General features: G+C 46.1%; 1 protein-coding gene across 1 annotated transcript; it reads left to right on the forward strand.

Annotated features, from left to right (window-relative positions):
* The first annotated feature begins 386 nt into the window (after window positions 1–386).
* On the forward strand, window positions 387–16340 carry LOC121862659 (serine-rich adhesin for platelets-like). The gene is made up of 23 exons (XM_042360979.1): window positions 387–466; window positions 918–1016; window positions 1776–1840; window positions 2213–2358; window positions 2776–2952; window positions 3169–3300; window positions 3669–3837; window positions 4022–4231; window positions 4821–4958; window positions 5739–5854; window positions 6072–6268; window positions 9619–9745; window positions 10389–10559; window positions 11032–11993; window positions 12471–12710; window positions 12980–13129; window positions 13208–13527; window positions 13618–13863; window positions 14038–14081; window positions 14232–14345; window positions 14397–14432; window positions 14537–14678; window positions 14732–16340. Exons 1-23 carry the CDS (start codon window positions 387–389, stop codon window positions 15898–15900), a joined length of 5250 nt encoding a protein of 1749 aa, XP_042216913.1. The 3' UTR covers window positions 15901–16340.

A 16340-nucleotide genomic window follows, 5' to 3' on the forward strand; every position in this document is an offset into this window, starting at 1 on the left:
GAGGGGAAGGAGGGGTAAGAGGAGAGAGAGGGAGAGGAGGAGATGAAAGGTAGAGAAGAGAAAGGAAGGAAAGACAGAGAAGGGATGGGAAAGAAGGAAGGTGGGGATAAAGAAGGAGGGAGAGAGAGGGAGGTGAGAAACAGAAGGGGAAGGTGAGAAAGAAGGGAGAAGATAGATGGAGAGACATGGAGGGAAGGGGAGGAAGGGAAGGGAGAGGAAGGGAGGGGAAGAGAGGAAGGGAAGGAGAGGAGGAAGGAAGGGGAGAGGAGGAAGGGAAGGGAGGGTGAAGGAGAGGAAGGGGAGAGGGAGGAAGGAAGGGGAGGGAGGAGGGGGGAAGAGGAAGGAGGGGAGGGGAGGAGGGGAAGGGAGGAGAGGGAGGAAGGGGGATGGATGTAGGCGGTCAGATCCTAAGTGCTCTAACAGACATCAAGTCGTCGGTGAACAGCTGTGTCCTGAGAGAGAGTCTGTCAGATTGGACGCTTAATCACATACGCCAATTCTCTTATTGTTGATAAATATTTTGATTCGTAACTCGTAGAATTTTTTCCATCTTTTATTTTGATTAATTTCAACTAAAATCTAATTTGTTCTTTACTGTCAATAATTATTTAGTTTTTTTTCATCATCAAATATTATTATGTAAAACATTATTTTATATTAAGCACAATCATCATCATTTTCATCATCATCATCATCATCATCATCCCAAACCACCCCCCACTTCTCCCCCCTCACCACCTCTACCACAATGCCAACCACTACCAACCCCTCTACGACCACCACTGCAACTACTACCACCACCACTACTACTACTAAACCACCACTCCTCCCACGACCACTACAACCACCCCACCAGCTCCTCTACGACCACCACTACCACACCAACACTGACCTCCACCTTCTCTTCTCCCTTACAGGCCCAACGCGTGTGTGGTAGAGGAAATCCCCAACTCAGGACTGGAGTTTTGGACGGAGTGTCGCTACTGGCTCAACCGCAAGATATGTGGCCGCAAGACGTGAGTTAGCCCACAGTTGATGGATTGATGAGTTGAATGATGAATTGAGTGATGAAGTCTGTGATGGATTGATGAGTTGAATGATGAATTGAGTGATGAAGTCTGTGATGGATTGATGAGTTGAATGATGAATTGAGTGATGAAGTCTGTGATGGATTGATGAGTTGAATGATGAATTGAGTGATGAATTGAGTGATGAAGTCTGTGATGGATTGATGAGTTGAATGATGAATTGAGTGATGAATTGAGTGATGAAGTCTGTGATGGATTGATGATGGATTGATGAGTTGAATGATGAATTGAGTGATGAAGTCTGTGATGGATTGATGAGTTGAATGATGAATTGAGTGATGAAGTCTGTGATGGATTGATGAGTTGAATGATGAATTGAGTGATGAAGTCTGTGATGGATTGATGAGTTGAATGATGAATTGAGTGATGAATTGAGTGATGAAGTCTGTGATGGATTGATGAGTTGAATGATGAATTGAGTGATGAATTGAGTGATGAAGTCTGTGATGGATTGATGAGTTGAGTGATGAAGTCTGATACATCGATGAGTTTGATTGATGAATTGTTTTGCTAACTGAAGAATTAATGAGTTGATGAATTGATGATGCGTTTAATGTGCTAATTTGATGAACGTCTGTGTCTGTGTCTCTCTGTGTGTGTGTGTGTGTATATATGATTGTAAAATACATGTAAATCAACATCTCACCTTATACCTTATACCTTATCCCTAATCCCTAATCTCAACAGGAGGATTCGGTTCGAGTGTTGTGAGGGATTTGAGCGAATTACTGGTGAGGATGGATGCACAAGAGGTGAGTCACATCAACGAGTCACTCTTACTAAATATTTTGTCGACTTGAAGAATTAGACACAATGAAATATCGTGATAAATTCGTATATATATAAAAAAAAACACATTAAGAGGTTACAAAAATTAAATAAAATACAAAAAAATCATATAAATACATAAAGTAAAATAATACAACACCAAATTAATAATACAGATACAGTAAAAAAAAATTTATAACTATTCTACGAGTCAAAGATTTCAGAAAAAAAATTACACCCCAGGTATACGAACCAACACTCAAAATAGAATTAAATAACACGAAAATACAGTCTAATTCATCCCTGTAATACTGTAAATGCTGTAATATGTCCCACCCATTCCTTCCTCGTTACAGTTAAGCCTCTGATGAACTTGCTGGAAACGGCAGAGAGTCTTGGGGCGACCAAATGGGCGCAGTACATCCGTGAGTCTGGTCTGGCCGGGGAGCTAGAGGGTGCTGCAGCTTACACGCTCTTTGCTCCTACCAATGAAGCCTTCGACGTAGGTACTTCAGGGATAGATAGATAGATAGATAGATTGATAGATAGATAGATATATAGATAGATAGATAGATAGATAATTCCTTAAACCTCCACCAACACACCGCCAACCTCTCCACCTCCACTCACTCATCACCAACCAACCTCTCCACCACCACTCACTCATCACCAACCAACCTCTCCTCCTCCACTCACTCATCACCAACCAACCTCTCCCTCCACCAACACACCGCCAACCTCTCCACCTCCACTCACTCATCACCAACCAACCTCTCCACCACCACTCACTCATCACCAACCAACCTCTCCTCCTCCACTCACTCATCACCAACCAACCTCTCCACCTCCACTCACTCACCACCAACCAACCTCTCCACCTCCACTCACTCATCACCAACCAACCTCCTCCCCTAAACAGAATCTCAGAAGATCACTAAGGAGCCAGATGGAGTCGTATCGCGGTAACCCCAACAATCCTATCCTGCTGTATCATATCCTGCCTACCAAGCTGCTCAGTGAAGAGTTCCAAGCAAATACCATGGCTGAGACGAGATATCAAGGTCATAACATTAGAATCAACAAGTATTCAAATGGGGTAAGTTACATTGATTGGCTAAACGAATGAGTAACTGATTCATTAACTAACAGGAAAAAAAAATATCTATCATGTTAATAATGATATAATTACTAATACATAAATACCCATTTTTTTTTTTTATTCAATTTTAATCACTTTTGTATTCGTCTTATATTCTTTCATAATCTATCTCATCTTTATTCAATTAAATCGTAATTTTCTATTTCTCCCCAGATGACGACTATCAACTGTGCTCTCTTGATTCGTAAGGACCAACACGCCACTAATGGAGTTGTTCATTTAATCAACAACATTCTCGACCCCTCTGTAGGCATCTTGCAGAACGTGGCTGATATGATTCTGAATGTGAGTCTCATCTAACGTTTGGCCTTTATTTATTTCTCAAACGTTTCCCATTTTTTTTTATTTCTCAAACGTTTTCTTCCTTATTTACTTCTGAAATGTTTATTCGTTGGACTCCTATATCGGACCATAGTATCCTATTATAACATCCTATCATAACATCCTATCATAGCATCCTGTCATAGCATCTTATCATAGCATCCTATCATAGCATCCTGTCATAGCATCCTGTAATAGCATTCTGTCATATACCCAAGAGGGAGTTCCTTGATAATTTAATTCCCTTGTCACTATCCCCACCTGGTTTAGTCTATCCAATAAACCTATCCACCTACCTTGACTCACCTAACCTCCCACTATTCCACCTATAGGATGGGAGGTTCACAGTGCTGGCAGAGATCCTTGAAAAGAGTGGTTATATCAACGTCCTTCGCACCATGCAGGAATCCATAACCATTCTAGCGCCCTCTGACGAAGCCTTCCAGAAACTGCCAGAGTCCAGGAGAGAAAAAATTATTAATGACAGAGAAGCAAGATTGGGTGTGTAACGCAGGTCTATTATTACTATTACTATTATTATTAACAGTATCAATCCTTACTATTATTTTATTCTACTTATTAATTTTAGTATTATTGATAGGGTTATAATTGTTACTTTTGTTGCGTGTAATTGAGTGAGCAGTTTCTTAATATCTGTCTCTCTCTCTCTCTCTCTGCCACACAGCTCTCTTCCAAAACCACGTCATTCCCCACGTCATATGTGAATCCGCCATCACGGGAGAACATCGGGTGAAGACTGTATCTGATAACAAACTCACCTTCAACTGTGACATAGAGGGAGCATCCGTCGAGACCTCCAAGCTAAGAGGGAATTATAACCTTGGCAAGAACGGCATTATACATATGATTGATGATGTTCTTCTTCCCGATAGAGGTAAGTAAAGACGGTCGCCATCTTGATTGTTTTGAGAAATTATCAGATCGTGTTAATTATGGATTGTAAATTAGGGGTTAATGTTGGAACTGTCTTAAAAATTAGGGGTTAATGTTGGAACTGTCTTAAAAATTAGGGGTTGACAGTGTCTTAAAAATTATGGGTTATTGTTGGAACTGTCTTAAAAATTATGGGTTAATGTTGGAACTGTCTTAAAAATCAGGGGTTAATGTTGACAGTGTCTTAAAAATCAGGGGTTAATGTTGACAGTGTCTTAAAAATTATGGGTTAATGTTGACAGTGTCTTAAAAATTATGGGTTAATGTTGGAACTGTCTTAAAAATTTATAAATTACTGGGGGACAAAAAATTAAAATCACCCCACCTAGAAACCTCACACAACCTCCTCCCTTCATATCTCCTTCCCCTCTTAACTCCCTCCCCCTTTCCTTCCTTCCCTCCCTCCTTCCTCTCCACCCTCCCTTCGTTTCTCCTTCCCTCTTTCCGTCCTTCCCTCTTCCCACTCTTTCTTTCTTTAACCCTTCATTCCCTCCCCTTCTATTACCTCTCTATCTATCTCTCTTCGTCAGCCAAAAACCTGATCGAACTAGCAGAGAGCCGTCACTTGGTTACCTTCGTCGAGCTAGTGAAGAAGGCGGGTCTGGAGGAAACTCTTAGCCACACGGGCGACTACACCTTCTTTGTACCTGACGAGGCTGCCTGGTATGGTACGTAGTGTGAGGTACAATGGGGGGGTGCAAAGAATAGGGACGGTACCTCATGAATCATTCTATTTAGGGTGTAATCATTCTATTTAAGGTATAATCACCCTATTTAAGGTATAATCACCCTATTTAAGGTATAATCACCCTATTTAAGGTATAATCACCCTATTTAAGGTATAATCACCATATTTAAAGTATAATCACCCTATTTAAGGTATAATCACCCTATTTAAGGTATAATTACCCTATTTAAGGTATAATCACCATATTTAAAGTATAATCACCCTATTTAAGGTATAATCACCCTATTTAAGGTATAATCACCCAATTTAAGGTATAATCACCCTATTTAAGGTATAATTACCCTATTTAAGGTATAATCACCATATTTAAAGTATAATCACCCTATTTAAGGTATAATCACCCTATTTAAGGTATAATCACCCCATTTAAGGTATAATTATCCTCTCTTATTGGTATGCGAGATCATCCTCATCCTGAAAGTAACTTAAGTCTATCCTCTTGTTCTATTTACAAGACCTATGACCTGATGGACTTGTAATCAGCCCTGAATTTGTTCTCATTACTTCTTGTTCTCTGGACTTGTACTCAGCTTTAACTTGTATTCAGCTCTGAACGTGTACTCAACTCTCGACTTGTACTCGCTAATTCATGTTCTCATATCTGGAGTTACACTAAGCCCTGAACTTGAACACATCCCTGAATTTGAACTCAGCCCTGAATTTGTACTCAGCCCTGGAATCAACATTTTTATGTCCTCAGCTTTGGACTCGAATGTGTTAAACGACGCCCGTCGGGACTTAGATCTGGCAGGTCAGCTGGTTCGCTTCCATGGGGCCTACGGTCGCCACCTGACTAACGCTATCACTGATAACCAGGTGAGAGAGAGAGAGAGAGAGAGAGAGAGAGAGAGAGAGAGAGAGAGAGAGAGACTTAAATAACAACAACACACTCACACCACACAGGTAAGTCTCTCCACAACACCTAACACATAGACTTCTTACAGTGATTCATTAAAGCCAATGAGTATATTTCAGCACTACATGAAACCCTCCACTTATCCACCCCCCTTCCTTCCTTCCTTCCCTCCTGCAGGCGATAATGTCCCTGAACGAGGAGGATCCAGTGCGTCTGCAGGTGTGGCGTCGTGCACTTGGGGTTGAGGACGCCAAGATCACCGACAAGGACATCGAGGCCCAGAACGGCGTCATCCACATCATTAACAAGGTCATCATGCCATCCAACCGGTCCGTCAGTGACATACTTAGGTCCCTACCCGACCACACCTTCAAGTGAGTCTATCTATCTATCTATCTATCTATCTATGTTGTAATTTGTCTGTTCTGTTATAGAAGATTATACTCAGGCATGGGGCAATTAATTAACTAAATCGTAATCTTCTTTACTTAACTAGTTGACGATCAGGTTAAGTTGACTTGACTAGTTAGTTTTTAAAATACTGGTTAACTTAATCAATATTTTATCAAGTTATTCGATTATCTCTGATTAATTATCGATTAACTGTTTAGAAAAAATAACAATTATATAATCTAAAACACACCGACGGAATAGTGGTGAGTGGTTTGAAATTCTTATGTTTATAAAGAGTAATAAAGAGATAATGAAAGAATATGAAGTTTAAACATGAAGTGATGATAATGTTTGATGGCAGAAATGTTATTATCGTAACATAGTTCATGTAAGAAAGTATAATTGTGTTTTATATACTGTGATAATAACATAATTTACATGTCGTGAAAAATGTTAAGTAGAAAAATATAATCAATAATATAGAATTATTTCTTCTACAGACTTACTCATAACAAACTTGAGAAAGGAGCAGTGAGCCACTCCCTCCCTCACTGCTGGGGTCATTACGTTATTTAATCCACACGAAAATTCCTCTTAGCTAATTGGTCACAGACTAGTTAATGTAACTTAATCTAACAAATATTAACTAAACGAGTTAACGTTTAAAAATCAAGTTAACTGGAAAAAATGAAAATGAACTTAACTAGTAAAATTTGAAAGTTACTTGCCTTATGCCTGGGATGATGCAAGTCGTATAATGTACTGTAGATAACTCATATATATATATATATATATATATATATATATATATATATATATATATATATACTGTGACCTAGTGCTTCTGGTGTCATTATGCAGGGGTACCTATAACAGGCTTTAATGAAAATATAAAATTCTAGATCTGCACTTTTTGTCATTGGTGTCCTATATAATCAACGACATCACCAGCAAGGAATCGAACCCTCGACCTACTGGGTGGGACTACGGAACGCTTACCGGCTAGGCCACAAGGACACTAAAAGCAGATCTAGACTCTGTTATATTTCACACAAAGCCTGTTCACTAGGTACCCCTGTACAATAACACCAGAAGCATCTGGCAAGTGTCACAAGTATATACAGTATAAATATTATAAAGGGGCGTACTAAAGCCTAAGGAAGGAAGGATATTCCTTTAACACATAATCAATGTTATTTACATAATATCTGGCCAGTATGGGGAGGATCATCGTCAGGGGGTCGTGGAGTGGTGGTCCAGCAGGCGTCACGGAAGCGTTGCGTGTGGGGACATCTTAGGAGGTAGTGGATAAGGGTGCTGCTGTCGGGTCTTCTGCATAATGCACAAGAGCTTTGCTCAGGGGATGCGTGGATAATAGTCTCCCAAGCAAAGTCATACCCAATGATGATACGGGCAGCAATCACGTCCACTTTCCGCGACCCTTTCCCATAGACATACGAGAGGTCAGGAAGTTTACGGAGGACATCGTACCAGGTGGGCGGGGAGTCCAGGGGGATGGCTGCTTCCCGAGCTTCTCTCTGTTTGCGGCAAATTTGGGTCCTAATCTGTAAAAGTGTTCGAGGAACAACGTAGTCAGGTGTGGCCTTGTTGCAGCCAATCTTGGCAAGGCCATCTGCTGCCTCATTCCCCAAGATACCGACATGACTGGTTATCCATAGGAATGTCACAGGACGGCCTGCATCCTGAAGTGTGGATGTTAACCCTCGTATTCGGAGGATGAGGTCCTTATTTTCCCCTGATCCAAATGCGATCCCGTCGAGAGCAGACCTGGAATCGCAGCAGACAAGCAAGGGGCAGAAACCATCTGCTTCTTCCTCAGCGAGAAGGGCAGCAAGGAGGGCTATTAGTTCAGCCTGAGTGGAGGATGCCCCGTCAGAAACTCTGAGAGACAGTTTGATAGGCTCAGGGGCATCAGGACGGGAGATGTAGACACCAGCCCCGGCCCTACCTGTAGCGGGGTCAACAGAACCATCAGTGTAGAGGACGACCCTACCTGGGGACCAGTGGGCGATCCTGGAGAGGTGGTATTTGCAGAGAATAACAGGGTTCACCTGGGATTTCGGGAGCGGTCCACCGAGGGCAGCCACTTCAGGTTGAAAATCCAGCCAGGGAGAAGGAGACGAACCAACAGCAGGGGTGACAACAATATCAGGCAGGAGGTCGTGTTCCTGAAGGGCTCGCCACTGTCTTCTAGATGGAGGTCGGTCTCGGACAGCAGGAGTCAAGTTGGTTTGGACATAGTTGCCCCGAGGATCCCGTAGAATGGAAACGGCAGTTTTTAAGAAAAACTCCTGGACACGATCCTATAAGGGGGAAAGACCAAATTCGGTATATAGAGAAGTAGAGCGTGTCCACTGAGGAGCCCCAAGGATGATACGAGCAGCTTTCCTCTGGATAACTTCGAGACGGTTGACAGCAGTCCGACTAATGTTGACGAGGGCAGGGGCGGCGTAGTCGACACAGGAACGGACAAAGGACTTGTACATGGTGAGAAGTACAGGGATGGTGGCACCAAGGGAACCCCTGCACATGGTAGAGAGGGGAGCGAGACGCCGAAAGCATATGTCTCGAAGATAGCGGACTTCAGGGATCTGACAACGTGTGCGAGTTACATACACACCCAGGTATTTTGTCTCATTAACCCAGTCCAAGGGCGTTCCTGATAAGAAAAGGGGTGGAGGTACAACACGACCGTGCCACATGGCTTTTGTTTTCGCAGTTGAAAGAAGGAAACCAAGTGACTCGCACTCTCTGGAGACCAGATCAGATGTATATGTATATACATTTATATATATATATATATATATATATATATATATATATATATATATATATATATATATATATATATATATATATATATATATATATAATTTTTTTTTTTTCCGGGATTATCACCGGGCACAGGTCTCTGACCCACATCGGAGCCTGGGGGAAGAAAATGTAATAATAATAAGAAGAAGATCAAACCATAGAAACTTAAAATAAAGATCAGGGTAGAAATGACATGCAGTATGTGTTGTGTTGTCAAAGTAAATGAGGCAGAAAGTCAGATCAGCATCCTATAGATTTGACAACGGCGAATACAATCTATGGCTAATACATTGTAATACAATCTCTCTCTCTCTCTCTCTCTCTCTCTCTCTCTCTCTCTGTGCTCATTGTTATCAACTACGTCACTCTACTCAGTAAAACACGTCGATCATTTATCCACCACTGTCACCAAAAGCTATCTCTTCCTGACAGCCAGATAAAGAAAATATAAACACAAATGTCCTCAAGTAATCGTCTAAAATTGTGTGTGTTGCAGCACCTTCCTGGAGGCGATAGAGTCCGTCAACGTAGAGGGCAGAACCATGCTCAGTCTGGGTCCTGGCGACGAAGTCTTCTACACCTTCTTCGTGCCTACTGACCAAGCCTTCAGGTTCCTCAGCCAGGTGAGATGAGAGGCTCTTAGTCAGGTAAATAAAGAAACCATGGACATAGGTAAATAAAGACGATCTTGGTACTAATTAAAGAGGAATTTGTTATGGCAGGTAAAACGGAAGGGTCTTAAGAGAAGGTAACAGGGGAAGGTGTTCGATAAAGTAATGAATTGTCAGATTTAAACTACATTTCTAAATTATAACTCACTTCTCTGTGTTTCATAGAGTCGTCTTTTTTTTCTCATTCCGTTTTTTGTTAACTCTGGGAAATCCTTCGAGAATCAGTCTGTAATTTTCGTCTCAGTTTAACTTTATGCGTCTGTCTTCTTCAGTAGATTCTATTGCCCTCAACTCTAACCTTAAACGGGAGACTTTTCACATGACCTTCAAGCCTCTTCTGGAGATTGTATGAACCGCCTGTCCTCCGAGCTGCTCAGATGCCCTTATGATCACTTATCTCAACCTCTGTCATGAACACTAACATCTGTCGTCATCTGGAGACTGTTGGGTTATCTGTTGTCTTGAACTCACTGTGTGTCCCAGGAAGATGTTGTTATGTAGCCTGAGGTCCTTCCATTATTATTACCCCAGTCAACTCTTCCTTCGGGAACTATCAACAAGCCTAACATCTTTACCCCCTCGCCCCTTCTTCCAGGAGACGCTGAGGAGGATCAGGACTGACGGAGAGTATCTGAAGCAGGTGGTGAAGAACCATGTCGCCATCAACATGTTCCCAGAGACGTCCTTTGAGAGTAACCTCATTTACACCATCAATGGCATGGCAGGACCTTTTGACGTCAAGAAGAACATTAACAACGTTTTGATGGTCAGTCAACGTTTTCTTTTTCTCTACTGAACATTAGTAAAACATGTAGCCTCAGTTGTAAATATTCAGCCGTGTTTTAAGCTTTCTGTTAAACGTTCAGCTTTGGCTCAGTGACTCAGCTGTGTAGTTCTGGGACACCAATATATTATATGGCACTTAAGTATCTGGTAAAGTGGCGAGAGAACACATGGCGTCCTCCTATGGTGTTGAAGAAAGGAATTTGTTATGGGTTTATATGAAATAATAATCAAATGTGAAAATAAATGACTCAATCTAGCTCCTGGTGAGGCTTCATGTACCTCTTCCAGTAAATTTATGTATGACTTGAGTAATCTCAGAGGAGATAATCAAAGAAATACCATTCACTAGGGACACAGGAGACTGGGTACTACTGTATTGTCATCAACGTATCTTTAGAATATGAGTTACCTGAGGGAGTAATTATCACTAATGAATATTGGGGTTTTTGCAGGTGAACGGCCAAGAGGTTATCAGCAGTCACATGAGTGCAAACGGCGTCATCCACGTAATCGAGGAGGTGTTCTTGCCGGAGAACACCTACACGTATTCCTCCGTCAAGAAAGTCATCACCAGCCACAAGGAGGGAGGAGGAGTAGGAGGTGGTGGGAGGTCATCCTCGTCGGTCTCTTCCCGGACGTCTTCACGCAGGTCCTACAAGAAGGTGACGTTTGCTGAGACTTACGACGGTGGAGAAGCCAACCCGAATCAGCTGCCGGCCTTCCCTCAAGGTAGTGTGTCCTCCGCTAGTGCCACCAGGAGGAAGACTTCAAGAAGGAAGTCGAGGAGGAGGAAACCATCTCCTTCTTCTTCCTCCTCCTCCTCTTCTTCCTCCTCTTCCTCCTCCTCCCCCTCCTCCTACTCTCCAAGAGTAACCACTAGTAGCACGACCTCCTCTTCAGACGACGTGAGGAGTAACCCTGCCTCCTCCTATGCCGGCACCACCGCCCTTGAAGAGACACACCTCCAGGGCTCCGGTTTCTCTGCACGTGAATCCGAGGCCTCAGTCAACTCTCTCAGACCCTCTACAGGAAGTGGCTCAGGTCTCAATAACTACCCTGCGTCCACCACTACTACCACTACTACCACCACCAGTGAACCCGGTTTAAGGGACACTTACGCTTCCAACTCTGTCAACACTTACGACCCTCAAACCAACAGGAATGCTGAGGGTTCCTATACTGTCCGTCAAGGATCATATTCCTCTGCTTCTTATAAACCTTCCACTGCCTCGTCGCCCGTGTCGGTGTCGGATTCCTTCACGTCCGACACCCAAATGACCCGCGGTGAGGAGGACGATGTTCAAGGACCTCGTCGCGGTGATGCTTCCTTTTCCTCCTCCTCCTCCTCCCGCCGTAGAGATCCTGACCTGGATGGTGACGTCTCCTCCTCCTCCTCCTCCTCCTCTTCCCCGCCGTAGAATCCTGACCTGGATGGTGACGTCTCCTCCTCCTCCTCCTCCTCTTCCCGCCGTAGAGATCCTGACCTGATGGTGACGTCTCCTCCTCCTCCTCCTCCTCTTCCCGCCGTAGAGATCCTGACCTGGATGGTGACTCTCTCCTCCTCCTCCTCCGCTGTAGAGATCCTGACCTGGATGGTGACGTCTCCTCCTCCTCCTCCTCTTCCCGCCGTAGAGATCCTGACCTGGATGGTGATCTCTCCTCCTCCTCCTCTTCCCGCCGTAGAGATCCTGACCTGATCGTCCTCCTCCTCCTCCTCCTCCTCCTCCTCCTCCCGCCGTAGAGATCCTGACCTGGATGGTGACATCTCCTCCTCCTCCTCCTCCTCCTCCTCTTCCCGCCGTGATCCTGACCGGGATGGTGACGTCCTCCTCCTCCTCCTCCCGCCGTCCTGCCGGGATGGTGACGTCTCCTCCTCCTCCTCCTGCCGTAGAGATCCTGACCTGGATGGTGACGTCTCCTCCTCCTCCTCCTCCCGCCGTAGAGATCCTGACCTGGATGGTGACATCTCCTCCTCCTCCTCCTCCTCCTCCTCCCGCCGTAGAGATCCTGACCGGATGGTGACGTCTCCTCCTCCTCCCCCAGATCTGGCCGGGATGGTGATCTCGGGATCGTCTCTACCTCCTCTTCCTCCTCCCGCCGTAGAGATCCTGACCTGGATGGTGACGTCTCTACCTCCTCCTCCTCCTCCTCCTCCTCCTCCCGCCGTAGAGATCCTGACCTGGATGGTGACGTCTCCTCCTCCCCTCCTCCTCCTCCTCCTCCCGCCGAGAGATCCTGATTGGATGGTGACGTCTCCTCCTCCTCCTCCGTAGAGATCCTGACTGGATGGTGACGTCTCCTCCTCCTCCTCCTCCTCCCGCCGATCCTGACCTGGATGGTGACGTCACGAGATCCTGACCTTGATGGTGACGTCTCCTCCTCCCCTCCTCCTCCTCCTCCTCCTCCTCCTCTTCCCGCCGTAGAGATCCTGACCTGGATGGTGACGTCTCCTCCTCCTCCTCCTCTTCCCGCCGTAGACATCCTGACCTGGATGGTGACCTCCTCCTCCTCTTCCCGCCGTAGACATCCTGACCTGGATGGTGACGTCTCTTCCTCCTCCTCTTCTAGACATCCGCCGTAGACATCCTGACCTGGATGACGTAGACATCCTGACCTGGATGGTGACGTCTCCTCCTCCTCCTCCTCAACCTACGACCTGTCAGCCACAAGGACGAGAACCGAGCCAACAGGTTCCTCAGACCATGATAGACGCGGTTCCTCTGGCGTCATTACGTCAGGTGGATCTGTTTCTGGCTCGGGCTACTCAGGTGGGTCAGGTCGGTCGGGTGGATCAGATTATTCGGGTAGATCAGATCATTTGGGCAGAACTGGCTACTCTAGTGGATCAGAACGCTCAGATGGATCAGATTATTCAGGTAGATCAGGTCAATCGGGTGAGTCAGGTCGGTCGGGCGGATCAGGTCGGTCGGGTGGATCAGGTCGGTCGGGTGGAGCAGGTCGGTCGGGTGGGTCAGATTATTCGAGTGGATCAAGTCAGTCGGGTGGATCTGGATACCCAGGTGAGCCTGGCACCTCGGGTGGTTCAGGTTACTCTAGTGAATCAGAACGCTTGGGTGGATCAGGTCGGTCGGGTGGATCAGGTCGGTCGGGTGGATCAGGTCGGTCGGGTGGATCAGGTCGGTCAAGTGGATCAGATTATTCAAGTGGATCAGGTTATTCTAGTGAATCAGAACTTTTGGGTGGATCAGGGTCAGGTCGGGTGGATCCAGGTTACTCTAGAGAATCAGAACGCTTGGGTGGATCAGGTCGGTCGGGTGGATCAGGTTACTCTGGGACCAGAAAAGTGGGTGATCAGGTTCTCTAGTGGATCAGAGACATGCGAGGATCAAGACGGTCAGGTGGATCGGCTACCTAGTGAATCAGAACGAAGCTTGGGTGGACTGGTCAGTTGGGTGGATCAGGTTACGTTAGGAGGATCAAGACAGCGAGTGGATCAGGTTACTCTAGTGGATCAGAACATGCGGGTGGATCAGGTCGGTTGGTGGATCAGGACGGTCGGGTGGATCAGGCTACTCTGTGAATCAGAACGCGTGGACTTATCAGTTGGGTGGATCAGGTTACGTTAGAATCAGAACAAGCGAGTGGATCAGGTTACTCTAGTGGATCAGAACATGGGTGGATCAGGTCGGTTGGTGGATCAGGTCGGTCGGGTGGATCAGGTTACTCTCGAGAATCAGAACGCTGGGTGGATCAGGTGGTCGGGTGGATCAGGTTACCTAGAGGATCAGAAAAGTGGGTGGATCAGGTTAAGTGGATCAGGAACATGCAGGTGGATCAGGTCGGTCGGGTGGATCAGGTTACTCTAGAGGATCAGAACAAGCGAGTGGATCAGGTCGGGGTGGATCAGGTTACGTTAGAGGATCAGAAAAGCTGAGTGGATCAGGTTATCTAGTGGATCAGAACATGCGGGTGGATCACGTCGGTTGGGTGGATCAGGTTACGTTAGAGGATCAGAACAAGCGAGTGGATCAGGTTACTCTAGTGGATCAGAACATGCGGGTGGATCAGGTCGGTTGGGTGATCAGGTTACCTCGAGAATCAGAACGTTTGGGTGGATCAGGTCGGTCGGGTGGATCAGGTTATCTAGTGGATCAGAACATGCGGGTGGATCAGGTCGGTCGGGTGGTTCAGGTTACTCTAGTGAATCAGAACGCTTGGGTGGATCAGGTCGGTCGGGTGGATCAGGTCGGTCGGGTGGATCAGGTTACGTTAGAGGGTCAGAGCAAGCAGTTGGATCAGGTTACTCTAGTGGATCAGAACATGCAGGTGGATCAGGTCGGTCGGGTGGATCAGTTCGGTCGGGTGGATCAGGCTATTCGGGTGGATCAGGTTACTCAGGTGACTCCGGCTATCCTGGCGGCTCTAACAACTCTACAACCAGCCGCTCTGGTTACTCTAGCGGCTCTGTCTCTGGCTCTGCTTACTCTGGTGATGCTGGCTCAGGCTCTGGCTACCCTGGAGGCTCTGGCACTAACTTGGGTGGCTCTCGTGGCTTCTCCTCCTCCTCTTCTCGGTCGTACTCTTACAACTACTTGCGCGGCCCCGGAGGTTTGCAGTCAGGCCCGCCAGAGCTCCCAGCCACCACCTACGGCTTAGGGATCTTCACCAACAACTCTTCTTCTCACCGTAAGAACACTGTCGCGCCAGTTAAACCTAAAGGGGGAGGATTCAGCTATGTGGGACATTCCTACGGCCAGGATGTAGTGGGACACACAGACGAAGTGGTTGGTGGGGGCACAGCGTCCTCCCCTCTGCCCTTCACTGTTGGGTTAGAGGGTCGTAGGTCCCTGGGAGGCGGGGTGGAAGGTGTCGGGGGTGCTGGAGGTACCGGCAGCACCACACACGAGTATCACTTTTCGCGTGTGGAGGAGAGACTGCCGACCCGGGGCGATGTAAACAATGGCCTGCTGAGGAGTAGCGGGAAAAGTAGAAGCAGCAGCACTACCACCAGAAGTAGCAGCAGGCGTCGATACGGCGTGACTCGCACCGTCGTTACCTCGTCACGCCCCCAGCCGCTACCATTCCCACTGGAGGGTGGGCTAAGCCCCTCTACTACTCGAGATGATAAAGATGGCTCGTCTTCTGTTTCAGCTTACGCCTTCACAGGGGATGACACCATGTACGCTGACGGCACCGACTTTGCAGACGTCAAATCAGGAGGCAAGGCGACTGTCTCTCGCAAGGAAGCCGCCGCTCTTCGTCGACGCTTGCGCCGCAAGCGTCATCAAAAACGTGGAGGGAAGAAGCGCCGTGGCCGCAAGGGAGGGAGACGCAAGGCTGCTGCTTCACGCCACCAGTAACCAACAACCTCCAGGGAGACGCACCACTGGGCTGTGTCTCTCTTAGCAATAGGACCAGTGTCGTGTGTCTCTCACACGACACTGGATCTCCCATTGCATAATGAATCACTGCCTACTCTTTTTATGTTATTATTTTCTTCCCTCTTCTAATCTTCCTTCCTTCCCTTCCTGTACTTTAAAAGAGCATTACTTAAAAAAAAGTGTTACATTTTTAAACCAACCAACAACAACCAGCTAGTTATTTTTGCCTATTTGTTTACAAGTGCGTGAGGCCAGAGAGGAGACCTTCACTGTACAGTAGAGACGACGTGTAAGTTTGAGAGATGTCCCACGACCGCGACTCACCCCTGCCTGTATCATGGTGCTTTAGTCTATAAGTGTTATTACTAGCTTAACATGTATCTTTATATCTTTAATAAAATATAGAAAACAGTTTGATA

The sequence above is a fragment of the Homarus americanus genome, unplaced genomic scaffold (genome assembly GCF_018991925.1).
Source record: "Homarus americanus isolate GMGI-L3 unplaced genomic scaffold, GMGI_Hamer_2.0 scaffold31037, whole genome shotgun sequence".
Taxonomy (NCBI): domain Eukaryota; kingdom Metazoa; phylum Arthropoda; class Malacostraca; order Decapoda; family Nephropidae; genus Homarus; species Homarus americanus.

Bases quoted from the DNA above. Each gene is read 5' to 3' on its own strand.
- LOC121862659 (XM_042360979.1), top strand. From the start codon at position 387: ATGGATGTAGGCGGTCAGATCCTAAGTGCTCTAACAGACATCAAGTCG. The intron at 3,301-3,668 runs GTGAGTCTCATC...TTCCACCTATAG, and splicing joins TGGCTGATATGATTCTGAAT to GATGGGAGGTTCACAGTGCT. The intron at 11,994-12,470 runs GTAGAATCCTGA...CTCCTGCCGTAG, and splicing joins TCCTCCTCCTCTTCCCCGCC to AGATCCTGACCTGGATGGTG.